The 13,192-nt window shown below is 47.5% G+C and overlaps 1 protein-coding gene across 3 annotated transcripts in view; it reads left to right on the forward strand.

Annotated features, from left to right (window-relative positions):
• Positions 1-8,402: 8,402 nt before the first annotated feature.
• The window catches only part of Vwc2 (von Willebrand factor C domain containing 2), a 151,686-nt gene continuing 146,896 nt past the window's right edge, over positions 8,403-13,192 (forward strand). Inside the window, exons 1-2 of one of the 3 annotated variants that reach the window (XM_026785253.1) lie at positions 8,403-8,423; positions 10,315-11,113. In XM_026785253.1, coding sequence (XP_026641054.1) covers positions 10,418-11,113 — 696 coding nt within the window. In that variant the 5' untranslated portion in view covers positions 8,403-8,423; positions 10,315-10,417. Of the gene's footprint in view, positions 8,424-8,583; positions 9,032-10,314; positions 11,114-13,192 lie in introns of those variants that run through there. The other 2 variants (XM_026785252.1, XM_005359201.3) reach the window with 2 other exon arrangements.

The following is a 13,192-nucleotide window of genomic DNA, read 5'->3' on the forward strand; positions in this document are numbered from 1 at the left end:
TAGGATGTTCCAAAGTTCAAGGTCATTCTTGGCTGCATAACTAGTGAGACACAAGCCTGACAGCCAAGAGACCCCATTGCAAAGAAGGAAGTGGAGGAGGATGGAGGAGAACAACAAAAAGGGAGGAAAAAAGTTTTACAAAGTGCCAGAAACGGAGGGAAAAAGTTTCTCCATAAAAGAACAACAGAAAATTTATGCAACATCTTGGAAATCAAGAAAGAAGGGTGATGGAAATCACAGCTGCATGTCACACAAGCAATATTTTGGTCCATAAAAGATCCGGAGAATCCTCTTTTCGCAGAAGAGGAACCTAGAAAAGAATCCCCCTGGGAAAGTTCACTGTGTAGGGTTAAACCAGAAGCTTTTTCAGGCTTCAATTACTTCTTAAGAAGTTTGCCAATGCTACATAGCTGACCTCAAGTCCATGATCCTCTTGCCTCTGCCAAAAGTTAAGATGCAGTTAATTGTGATTGAAGATATAAAAATATGTTTAATAAATTTAGCAGGACGCAAGTATACAGTACTTACTACATCTGCAATAGTGAACAGTGATGCACCAAGACTGGGCACTTATCTAAAGATAAGTTAATAAAATAAATTTTAAAAATTAAGATCAAATAAAGACTTTCTAAGGCAAACTGAAGTTAAAAAATTTGTTGCTAGTAAGCTCAAATTACAATATCACCAAACAAGTGAAAAACACATCAGCATATTTTTTCACTGATTTAAGTGGACACTACTGAGCTAGTGAACTGATGTAGTCTACAAGCAAGCCATTACGTGCATGGTAGATGCTCCTGTGACCAATCTCTGATGCAGCAGGGACTGGTTACTTAACCTGCTCTAGGGTGGAGCGGTAATGGCCAGAATAATAAACCAAATCTAGTGTCTATGCAAAGGCTAGAGTCAAAGGCCAGCAATCAGCTGATAGCCCAGTGCCTGTAACCGTGACCAGGGAGGCTCCACTGTTCTCAAACTTTGGTGAACCTGTGCAGCCTCTTCATTGAACTGTGCTGGAAACAAGGTGCTGAACACCTCAAGAATCCAGCAAAATATTTCTATCTTGAACATGACAAGAAAGTAGGAAATGTTATCAAGAGAGCAATAGAAGAGGAATTTGGGACCCTAAAGCAAAAAGATTGCAGATTTCTATGCTTGGAGCCAAAGAGAAGGCATTTCTTTCCATAACAGGACCTAGTGCCTGCCTAGCAGGTTCTTAAGTGGAGAACAGTATACTAAAAGCTTGAGGATATCCAGGAAAGAGTTGAGAAAAATCAAGGAAGCTTCCTTGTACACATGTGGGAACTTAGTGTCTTTGCTGGACTGTTCTATACGATAGAGCCTAACCTGGAGGTGGACGAACATTGAGAGATGCAGGGAAACCCTCCTTCCATTATACGGTTTAGTAATTCATTTTACTACATACTACAGGTGTGACATGGGCTAGCTGCCTGAAATTCAGAGGTGACTGTGGTAGTGTTTGAGGTATGAAGATTAGAAGTGATAATCATTCTGAATTAGTAATTATTCTGTATCAATGGATCCCAAATCCACAGATTCAATCAACTGTCCATCAGACATATTCAGAACAGGGCTAGAGAGATGGCTCAGCAGGTAAGTGTACTTGATGATCAGTTCCCAGAGCAGAATGTTGGGAAGCTCATAACTGTAATCCTAGCTGGGATGCCCTCTTCTGGCCTCTTCCAGCACCTGCACTCATTTGAACATACCCATCCATGAAGACTCACAGCACACATGCAGGAAGTAATGAAAAATAAAATAAATAAAATATTCAGAAAAGAAACCGTATCTTCACTAAGCCATACAGATATTTTCTCATTGTTCCCTAAACAATACATCAACTATTTGTGTGATATTTACATTGTTCTAGGTGTTACAAGTAATCAACAGATAATTTAAAGTGCATTAGAGGAAGTATATAGGTTCTAAACATATTAGTACACCTTTTGGAAAGAGGAAATACAAGCATAAGACTTTTGTGTTGTGGTAGAGCCTTAGAACCAATCCTATGTGGATACAGAAGGTAATCTAAATATGCAACATATTCCAAGTATTCAGGAGTTTCTATTAGAAAACAAAGGCTCTCTGAGCAATTTGATGGGTTCTATATATCTTTAACCAGGCTAACTCAAATCAGTACCAACTGCAAAAGGTCAATAGTACCATGGAAATCACTATGAGCATAAGGAGTCTTCAAGCAGTCTCATCAATGTGATGACCTGGAAAGCATCACTTCAAACTCAGGCTCTCCTGGCTGCTTTCCCATGGCTTTTAGTGTCCCCGTTCTAAGTCATCATTTTCTGCATCCCCAACACCTTCTGCTTCTACTTCATGTGTCTGACTTTATTGTTGTTGTTGTCCTTTATAGCCCAAATACCTGAAGCTTCTCATACTTGGGCTCCATGTTGAGATGGTTTGGGGCAAAGACCCGACTCTATAAACCAGTTGGGCCTTAGATTCTTATGAGACAAGCACTGATTATCCTAGCTCTCATCTGCGCTTTGAATTGTCACTTACAAACAGAACACCAGCCACCCTCAAATTACATCATTGCTTAAGGATCTGGTGATATCCAGAAAAGTGGGAATGACACAAAGATTTTAAAGTTCTTAGCCTTACTGTGCATTGTTTTGGAAGCCAGTCAGCTCGAGGTCAAAGGGACAAGTCTTATCAGGGAGACGGGTGCCTGGTTCTACCAAAAATTCACGTGCCATTGATTCACCATCAACCCACCTGGAAATACTCTCTCACTCTTACATACAGGGCATAAACACTGCATCTCCTATGGTATCATAGTCAGGTCTGATACCTTGCTCTTTGGAAGACCAGGAACAAAGAAGCCCCAAAACATGAAGCATCTGAAATCTTTTATCTCTGTTTGATACACACAGGCCCTTGTCTATGAGAGTACTATACCTGCCAGGAGAGTCCCAAGAATTCAGATCAATCCTCTTACAGTGCTTCCAGACCAATATGCTCAGACCAGTTAGCGTCTTTCATAATAATTATTTTCAAATCATTTCTGCCCGTAAATATTGATGCCTGTGATGCTCACACATTGGTTTAATTTACAATATATGACAATGAAGCCCTGGGAACCCAGCAAGCTTTTGCAACCAATTTTGAAAAAAAGCCTGAGTCATCCATTCGATTATCTGAACAGATGCTGCTGACGTTTGGCCTCCTAGCAGAAAGGATGAGTCCCTGAGGTGTGTTGTAATCAGGCAGCCTGTGCAGCAGGTCAGCCCAGGGAACAGTAACTCTCAACCCCAGGCATGTATCAAAAGGGTAAGCAGTTACAGAGCTGCTTCTCTGTCGACCGGTGGCCTACTCCAGAGCAGAACTTTAATTAGTGGCTCCCTTAATAGCCAGGCATGCTCTGTGAACATCCATAAAAAGCCGTCTGAACATGACAGTGGTTTCTCTCACTCACTCGTTAGCCTTAGTTAATGGTCAATGTTCACCCTAAACCACAAAAACTCTGCTTACTCTAATTTCAGGTGAAAGTGGCTTTTTTTCACCTGGATTTGGAAGAGGAACATTTGATATACCTTCCTTCTCTGGCTCATACCAAGAGTTCACGAATGTGCCTTTGTCAGAGGTGTAAAGTAAGTGAGGACAGCTCTTATTATCCGGGCCTAAACCTTTGGCAATCAGCAGGACACTGATCAAGCCCTCTGATTTTCTGCTTTTCTTGCTCTACACCATGAGCAAAGAACATGAATTCACAGCGGTCTTCTTTCTCCTTGGAAGCATCTTTGTACTTTGCCAGCCTCAAGGACAGGCATGTTGGCAGCCAGACACGTCTCCCCTCTGCTACTTCTAAGTTACCTTCCCCCCTGTGTACCCAAATGGCTTCTTTCTTCCCAGGAGAGGTCATAAGGTATGTGTTCATTCCATGTAACTGCTTGCCAGACCCCATAGGAACATTTCCCTTCCTTGGCCATTTTCAGTCACCTTTAACTTCACTCTGTATTTCATTTCACACCACCTGTATTTACCGTCAATCTACCAATACCCAACACCCTCTGTTCTAGTGAATGATTTTGTTGCATTGGATTATTTTCATCCTTCTAACTTCTTTTCACTCACAAAGTACCTTATCTTGCTTCCATGTGTCCAGGATCCTGTTTCCCATCAAGGTATCCTTCCTCAGCCATACTTCTGTTGGTTTGGTCTCCCATAAAGGGGCCAACAAACTTGAAATCCAGTTATAGCCAGGCACTAGTGTAAGACATACAGGTGAGAAGCAGATGAAGACGGCTCAGGAACAGGCGTGAAGAGAAACCCCTCCTAGTGTCCTGTGTCACCACTGTGCCTCTACTCTTCTGGGAGTGGGATTTGAGTGATCAAGCTTTGTAGTGTTAGTGCACAAACAGCCAACTGAACTGAATTTCCATAAGAAGCCAGGAATGATCTGCCCTCTCCAGATGGCAACTGAACTGAAGTAACACTTAGCCCTTTCTCCCGTTCCCTTCTTTCCCACTTCCCTGATTACTTCCGTTCCTCTCCCAAGGGGTCCTGTTAGGACCCTCAGCACTAAAGATAGAAAGATGGATGAAACACAGTTCAGTCATTTAGTAAGATGATATTTCCTAAGTGAGTACCGACACCCTGGAGCTATGAAAAAGTTGAGTGCTGTAAGATTATAATAGAGACATAAACCATGCCTGGATGGAGAAGCAGAATGTAGAATTAATTTTGCCTAAGGGGACAAGAAAGGTGACCCACCTTTCAAGGCAAAGTTGAACCCTGCTTAGAATCCACATGCACGGCTCTTGCTCAGGGCTACCCCGAAGCTGATCACACATTCTCAGCCTGGTCACTAAAATAGAACTATAATGCAGCTGACTGATTTAACTCCTGAATAAAGAGAGAAAAGAGGAAGAAGTAAACTGGGCTAAAGTCCAACACAGGTGAAGCAATATTTTTCTCCATTCCCAAAACGGAGAGGTTCCTAACCACGGTTGATTATTTTCCTTTTAAAGACACAGTGAACCCTGCAAGACTGGGTAATTGCCCCATGTTTCAAAGCAAAACTTGGTGGTGTTTGATGAAACTCATACCACCTTATTCCTTGACAAAGATCTTTCTGTTGCTGTCCTTCACGCTCTAACCTAAAAGACTAGGTAGGGAGGATAGAAAGAGAGGAGAGGAAGAAAAATGGAAAAAAGATAAAGGAAAGGTAGGATACAGGGAGAAAGATGGACCACAGAAATTTACTACATTGGAAATAGATGAGTGGCAAATTCCTTCTATGGTGGCAAAGTTCTCTTTGTTTAGCTGCTGGATATGGGAACGTATTGTTGTAAGGGGGTATTGCTATAAGGGGTTATTGTAGTAAGGTGGTATTTTTGTAAAGGGGTATTGTTGTAAGGGGTATTTCTGTAGGAGGAGGAGGGCCCGCTTGTTCGTTCTGGCCACCCGGCTAGCTTAGAAACTGTAAAGTGAAGAAGGACATTTAAAAGAAACCCCACACTAGCTCAGAAATGAGAAATAGGTGGTTATTTCTTTAGGGGTAGACTCACAAATCAGAATCCTCCGCTTGCATGGAGATCAGAAACCGAATCCCGCAGCCAGAAAAAGAGAGCCGATGCTTGCTCTACATCGGGAGTATATAGTATAAGAGGCCACGCCCCAGTGGGTGGTGGGTAACCACTGGCTGTAAGACTTCCTACAGCGTGTTTCTGTAAGGGTGTATTGTTGAAGGGGAGGTATTGCTATAAGGGTACATTTCTATACGAGGGTATTGCTGTGACAGACCTGACCATGGTGTTTTCAAGAGAACTGTACAAGGACTTCGGGCTGGAAAAGTCTCACTGAGTGCTCAGAGACCAATGAGCTGTTCTTTGAAATCTTGGCGATAAGAATGCTGAGACAAATGCAGGTGATGGAGTTCTGGTCTGTGAAGGTTTAGAAGCAAGTTTAAAGACTCTCTCCAAATAACTTCCTATTTTTAACTAAGAATCTGTGGTTCTGGTCAGCAAAGGCTCAAGAAAGAAGCATGATTAACATGAGACCAGCACCACTAACCAAAAAAAAAAAAAATTGCTTTACCGGAAGAATTGATGCTAGTCATCTGGGCTAAGAAATGAGCAATGTTTAAGAAATCAGCATCGCCAGTTAGTGGTGGCCACACCTTTAATCCCAGAACTTGGGAGGCAGAGGCTAGCCGATCTCTGTGAGTATGAGGCCAGCCTGATCTATGACGTGAGTTCCAGGACAGCCAGAGCTGTTACACAGAGAAACCCTGTCTTGGGGGAAAAGAAAAAGCATTGAGAGAGACAAAGCTGTGGTCCAGAGGCAGACAAGGTTGCTCTTCAGGCTGGCAATCAAACAGTAGTGTACGAGTCAGCCAGGTAGTGCTTCAAAGGCATGAAAGGGTCAGAAAGAGTAGGTGAGCCCAGGAGAAGCCATTGGTGGAGGCACATCTTCAGCTGTAGTCAAAAGCCCCAGGATTTGAAGGGGTTATGGAGATACGTTGGGACTCGACACAAGTGACATGGTCAAAGTCCTTGAAGAAAGCCCATAACACACTAATAGTGAAGGTATTTGTAGTGAAGACATTGGCATTTTGGAGATGCCAATATCATGGGACAACCACCTAGGGCACCAGCAGATGGAGAATGGAGCTAGCCTGACCCTGGAAGACAAGCTGCATGCGCAGTGGCTGCCCAAGCCCTTTGAAGGAGCCCAGAAGACTGTGAATGAGTCCCAGAAGTCTGACACTGACTTCACATTGTTGGAATTTGATTTTGCTTTGTTCCGATTGTGAAAGTGCCCTGGTTCACCCCTCTTAGAATAAGAAAGTATTTAACTTGTTTGATTTTGTTAGGATCCCACAGTTGAGAGACTGAACTTTTAAGGAGATTTTAGAATTTTATAGAGACTGGATATCTAGAGTTGAATTTTAAAAGAGGTCAGTTATTTTAAACCATGCCACTTGTGTCAAGCTTCAACTTCTCTCCATAACTTCCACCCCGCCCCCACTTGGATGTCTCAAACTTGTGTCAAATTGAAATAAAAGCCAACCAAGATGGGATGTAAATGTTGCAATATAAATCATAAATACCTGAAAATTCTGCCGTCTTAACAAATGTTCAGAGGGACAAACAAGGAAGGAAAAATTCTATATGAAAAGTGATGTGTTTGTGTGTGAACTTGACAAGTGATCAGTTGTCCCGGTTGGGACAAGTCACAAGGCCCTCCAGGTACAAAGAGACTTGGGATCAAGGTAAGACAAATGAAACATCCTCATGGGATCAAGATGAGGTAAATAAAACATCTTCATTCCTTCAATTGGACCCCTGACTTTTCAGTTATGCTTCTTTACACTTATTATTACATAGTCCCAGAAAGTGCCCAGCTATTTCATAAGTGGGACAATTAGCAATAACACCCTTGATTCTACAGCACAGTTGATGCGGTCTCGAGGTACCCCCATGGAGGACTTCTCAAATTAGAAATGATCACAACCCCAGCCCATTCTCACCATAGCCTGTGGTGGTATCTGTATCAGAGGCATCATACAGCACCAGAAGTTATGATTGATGAGTACTGGGAAAGGATCAGGGAACCGCTGGAGGTAAGGCAGCAGCACCCAGGCACAAGACAGCTCTTCTTATCCCTGAAGGTGACAAGAGTGGTAGCAAGGAAACTGTCTAAATTCTTATCAGTGTGCATGGTTGCTCTCCTGTGGAGGGTCTGCCAGGGATTTCTGGGCCCTGTTGCTTCAGGTTCCCCATTTAAACCTCGGTTGATCACATCTACATGACGTCAGAGAAAATAATTCGTCCTAAGACAGTCCTCACTGTCAGCAAAGGGCCTAACCTTGTGAAGTAGTGCAGCTATCTGAGAAACCTTGGCGTGGCGAGTAACCACAGTCCAGGAAATAGATATTTCCTTAAACACCCCGCTTCAGAGATTAAATTTGAACAGACACTACTAGCCTTTATTCTTTTATCCAAGAAAAGCAGCAGATTTCGTATTCAAGATCAGAGTGGCGCTAACGGACTTGCTTCCCACTCCAGCATAAGAACAAGTCAAAAGCAGCAGCAGCCACTGCTGCCTCTGTGGTGCAAGCCGGAGGGTGTGCTGCTTGATATACTCCCGAGTTTCTCACTCTTCCTTGTCTGGACCTCTGGGTTTCTGGACATAAAGACGGAATAAACCTCCCAACAGTCTATGTTAACACATCCTTATGATTCCAAACTCAACAGTTTGGTTTACGTTTCCAACAGCCACAAAAGCAATTGTGTCCACAGAGAGCAAAGCCAGAGGGGGCCAATTAGGGGAGAGGATTTTAAAGAAAAGGATAAACAGAAAGAAGAAAAGCCAAGATAAAAGGTCCAGAGGGGAGTGAGTGACAAAGATTGAAAAGCAAGCCTGAGAGCAACTGACAGGTGGGCTAAGCGGCGGTGGCGACCGCAGCGCATGCGACGGGAGCCCTCCCACCCAACAAGGGCAGCGTAGGCAGCGTTGGCGACGCCTCGCAAGCGTGGGCAGCGGAGGAGGGAGCGGGGTGCAAGCCCCACACAGGCAGCTGCGACAGGAGGCAGGCGGAGGGCGTGCGGGCTCCCAGCCAGCCTGCGTCCCATTGGCCCTTGGGACGCGCTCGGAGCCGCTCCTCTCTTCCTGGGAACAGTGGCTGCCCGCCCGTCCCGGGATTCAGTTTGGGGAAATTCCTTGCCTGCCTAGCGGAGAGAGCTAGGCTGGGCTTGGGCGCTTTTCGTGCTGGAGACTCAGGGACAAGAACCGGGGATGAGCGGCGGAAGGCAGCGCTAGCACTGACAGGACTCGGGGCCGAGGCTACCGGCCACTGGCTGCGGGATGAACCGGCTGGGTCAGATGCCTTAGCTGGGTGCACGCGCCGGGCGGAGCGCGCAGGTCGGACTGTGCACTCCGCGGTCCGCCCTGCGCTGGTGCCCCGCCAGTCCCAGGATGGGCACTGGAGCCCCGGGACCGCGCCCGCTAGAGCCCGGCGTCCCTCCCGCGTCCTGAGCTCATGTATGTAGGTGCCAGTCCGCTGGGGTGAGGGTGCATGTTAGAGGTCCACGCCGCGGGCATGGGGATGCCTCCGAAAACTATTCTATGGCCCAGCCGCTGGGGAGGACCCCTTCCTACCTCCCAAGTTTTAAATATGGGCGATTCGCTCTAGGCTGATGTTCACTGGGGTTGGCCGTGAGCCAGGGGCCAGCATGATTAGAGTCCTAATAGAGAAGGCTGAGGCAAAGGGGTCAGAGGCACTGGTGAGCACCGAGAGCGTGGGTGCTTAAAAGAGGCAAATAGATCGGCATGTCTGTGACCAGAGGTGTCTGAAGCTCTAGGCTCCTTTGGGCAACAGAAACTTTGAAATCTACCAAGGCTGGACAGCATGCTTTAATGAGATAGTCTTGGCCCTGGTTCTATTCCCCTGCACCTTCCACCTTCCCTCCCAGTACTCAGACATTGCTTCTCCATCACCAAGACCACTCCGAATTAAAAGCTATTCCAAGACAGCGTTGTTGCCGGTGATAGCACGCATGTCACCCTCCAACTCGCCTAGTGAAGAGCCTGGCACAGGAAGGGGGATAGCGGCAAGGGAGCAAAGCCTTGGGAAACCCGGAGCGGGTCAACTAGGCAGAGGCCAGGTAGTGCCCAGGTTAGAGAACGGAGGGGACTTCTGCTTTCTAGACAGGCGGCGTCTAAGAAGTTACAAACGCCTCCTGGGGTCTTCGGAGTAGCTGGAGTAGCAGTGGGTTTTTTGTTTGTTTATTTGTTTGTTTGTTTTCCCCGGCTCTCCCCAACCCAGCTCCCTTTCCATGCACAAATCTCTTGGGCAAGAGAGGAAGGGTTTCTCTTTAATCTGTGAGCCCATTTGTCGACCTCCAACTCCACTGCGGAATTCTCCCTTTTGTAACCTGCGGGAAATGCGGGCACGACTTAGGGAGGGCTAGCCCAGGTGCCGGAATTTGAGCTTTGAGAGCAAGCCTTGCAGACCGCACCCGCCAGCCTTGCTGCATTTTCTGGGCTCCGCAACCTGCCAGTGACCAACACCAGCACTAATCTCCGCTGCAGGAGACCCCGGGCCGGTGTTTTTGTTGGACTTCCCTTGCTATATATGACTGCACATGTGTGATGTCCGAGAAGCCCGTTGTGTACAGACACTGGGCAAGCTGCCCCCGCCTCTGGCGTCCAGCTCGTTAATCTAGAGCGATGCGGGAGCCCGGGCGGCGCCGAGGCGGGTGGGGGCCACGGCGGGGCCGAGGTGCGCGCGGGCCGCGGAGCTCAGTTGTGCTGCTGTTCTCTCCGCAGGGACGGCGACTCCCGGCTGGCAGCGGCGCGCCCCCGGGCTGTGAATGCGACTCGCTCATCGTCCGCGCTCCCCGCCCGCCCGCCCGCCGGGACGTGGTAGGGGATGCCTCGCTCCTCTGCGATGGCAGTTGGCGCGCTCTCCAGTTCCCTCTTGGTCACCTGCTGCCTGATGGTGGCTCTGTGCAGTCCGAGCATCCCGCTGGAGAAGCTGGCCCAAGCTCCTGAGCAACCCGGCCAGGAGAAACGCGAGCACGCGTCTCGGGACAACACCGGGAGGGTGAGCGAGCTCGGGCGCGCCGCGAGGGACGAGGACAGCAGTGCCCGGGACTGGAAGAGTAAGGGTAGCCGCGCGCTCGCGAGCCGAGAGGCGTGGAGCAAGCAGAAGCAGGCCTGGACTGCTCAGGGCGGGAGTGTCAAGGCCTCAGACTGGCAGGTCCGACCTCGGGGGGACACTCCGCAGGGGGAGCCCCCAGCCGCCGCGGCCCAGGAAGCGATCAGCCTAGAACTCGTGCCCACACCAGAGCTGCCTGAGGAATACGCCTACCCAGACTACCGCGGCAAGGGTTGCGTGGACGAGAGTGGCTTCGTGTATGCGATTGGGGAGAAGTTCGCCCCAGGTCCCTCAGCCTGCCCCTGTCTGTGTACGGAGGAGGGGCCCCTTTGCGCACAGCCAGAGTGCCCGCGGCTTCACCCGCGCTGCATCCACGTCGACACCAGCCAGTGCTGTCCGCAGTGCAAGGAGAGGAAGAACTACTGCGAGTTCCGGGGCAAGACCTACCAGACTTTGGAGGAGTTCGTGGTAAGAGGCAAGCGCCTGCCGGTTACTTGGCACCTTCCAGGAAGGGACAGAAAGGCTTTGGTTCTGTGACACCTGTCCCCCACTTTGAAGGGAAGGCTCTACCTGGTTCTTTGAGGTGGGGAGTGGTGGTTTGGGTACCTCTTTAACACCCCCTTTCAGTGTTGGGGTAGTCCTTATAAGACCAGTGTGGCCAGTCCATATTGATTGATCCGGTATTTGCTGTAAAAGGGTTTCACTAGACACCAAGGGAACCGCTGCAAGTTATTGGCTATACTTTCAACACGGATTCATTGCTCCTAATTTAGAAACGAAGCGCTCAACCTGTTCTCAAACGCACTGTAATTTACCCTGCCACTAGGGACATAGTCTTTAGTAACTGACTAACTGTGAAAAGACCATTCATATACATCAGGCATTCTCCCGGATATGGTGGTCACATTAACAAGTAAATGCCCTAAATATCAAAAGAAAACTTTTTTTTTTTTGCTTACTAGCTATCAAAACATGGTGGGACGCAATATCGAGAAGCCAGTTTCTGATTAAAAGTGTTTTAATCTTGTAGAGGACTACAAGGAATTCTGTTCCTCTTGACCCTCAGTATTGGGTTCCAGGCTAAGAATCTAACGTGCAGTGCTTTAGTGGGACTGTGTTTCCGGCCAGGAGGTAGGTGATCTATCTCTGTTTTATGAAGAAGCACCTGAGACAGAGAAGATCTAAGTAGCGAGCTGAAGGTAGGGAAGCTAACAACGAGCAAATTCTTGTATCAAACTAAGCAGTTCTACCCCATTGCTCATGCTTTAAGCCTTACTCTGCACTTGAACTCCATCCCGGGCCTATTAGGACTTAGGTTTGCTTTGGAGCTCTGCCCTCCTTGAGTGTGCTGGGCATGGTGAGGGTGCAAAGTCTGCCTCTGGGTTGGGAACCTTTGAAAGGGACTTCTGTCTGCATTTGCACACATTCCAACCTGGGTTCCACAGGTTTGCCCCTGGCCCTTGGTTTAACACGCCAAAGACATTTCCTCCCCTGCCAGCAGAGGGCATCCTGCAGCTGCAAATCCTGAAGCAGAGGTTGGAAGACAGGAGGGAGGCCTTTTGGAATTGGAATCCCCTGTAAATTTGTGCACTCCTGGACTGCCCGAGTGAAAGACGGGTGGATCCCAGCATGGGAAGCACAGGGGAGTGCCAATCCAGGACGAACTGTTCTACAGATAGCGTGGAAACTGTGTAACCAGCTTTGTGATTTGGTCAAGAAACATGGGTTTCTATTTGGACTGGTTGCTATTCAGGTGCGTGACTGAAACAACTTTTTGTTCTCTGTGAGGTGAGGGATCGACTATCCCCTTGGCTCATGAGCAGGGTAGAGCTTCAGGTGTCCCACGTGGTTTGGCTTCGGCCCTTTGGAGAAAGCACTTAGGTGAAAATTCCATAGGACCCAAACTCAGGGAATATGTTAGGGCCAAGAACACTACCCTGGAACTGCCTCCTGTACCCTGGGGATGCTGCCAGGCAGCTCTCCAGATGTTTTGGCTTCCCAATGCAATTCCCTTAAGTGTTTTGGGTTCATAAGATAATCAGGGTCTTACAAAGTCAAAGCAAACAGTTGTTGTTAAATTAATAACATTTGTTGCTTGCTCTGTTTATAGAGTTCCATGGCACTTTAGAGGAGCTTTGTGAGGTGAGCTGAGGAATTGTTTTACTACGAAATAGAGAGTTGAAACACTTCCCAGAGGAGCCATCCCTGCACCTGAAATCACAGAGACAAGAGAACTCAAACTTCTGTTTTCATAATTCATTGCTAAGCACTAGAAGCAAGGGAGCTGTCTTTTCCTCTTGGAGGAGGGCAACCTCTGCTTTGATTTCTGACTGCAAAACTGGTATTGGAGAGAGAATGTGTTTTTAAATTCTGGGGGAGGCGGTGATAGTGACAAAAAAAAAAAACTCAGGAAATTTAGCATATTCACATCTCCCTTCTTCAAATGACTCTTTATACTCTTTGTCTTTATCTCTGTCTCTATGTCTGTCTGTCTGTCTGTCTGTCTGTCTGTCTGTCTCTCTCTCTCTCTCTCTCTCTCTCTCTCTC

The sequence above is a fragment of the Microtus ochrogaster genome, linkage group LG1, assembly GCF_000317375.1.
Source record: "Microtus ochrogaster isolate Prairie Vole_2 linkage group LG1, MicOch1.0, whole genome shotgun sequence".
Classification (NCBI taxonomy): Eukaryota; Metazoa; Chordata; class Mammalia; order Rodentia; family Cricetidae; genus Microtus; species Microtus ochrogaster.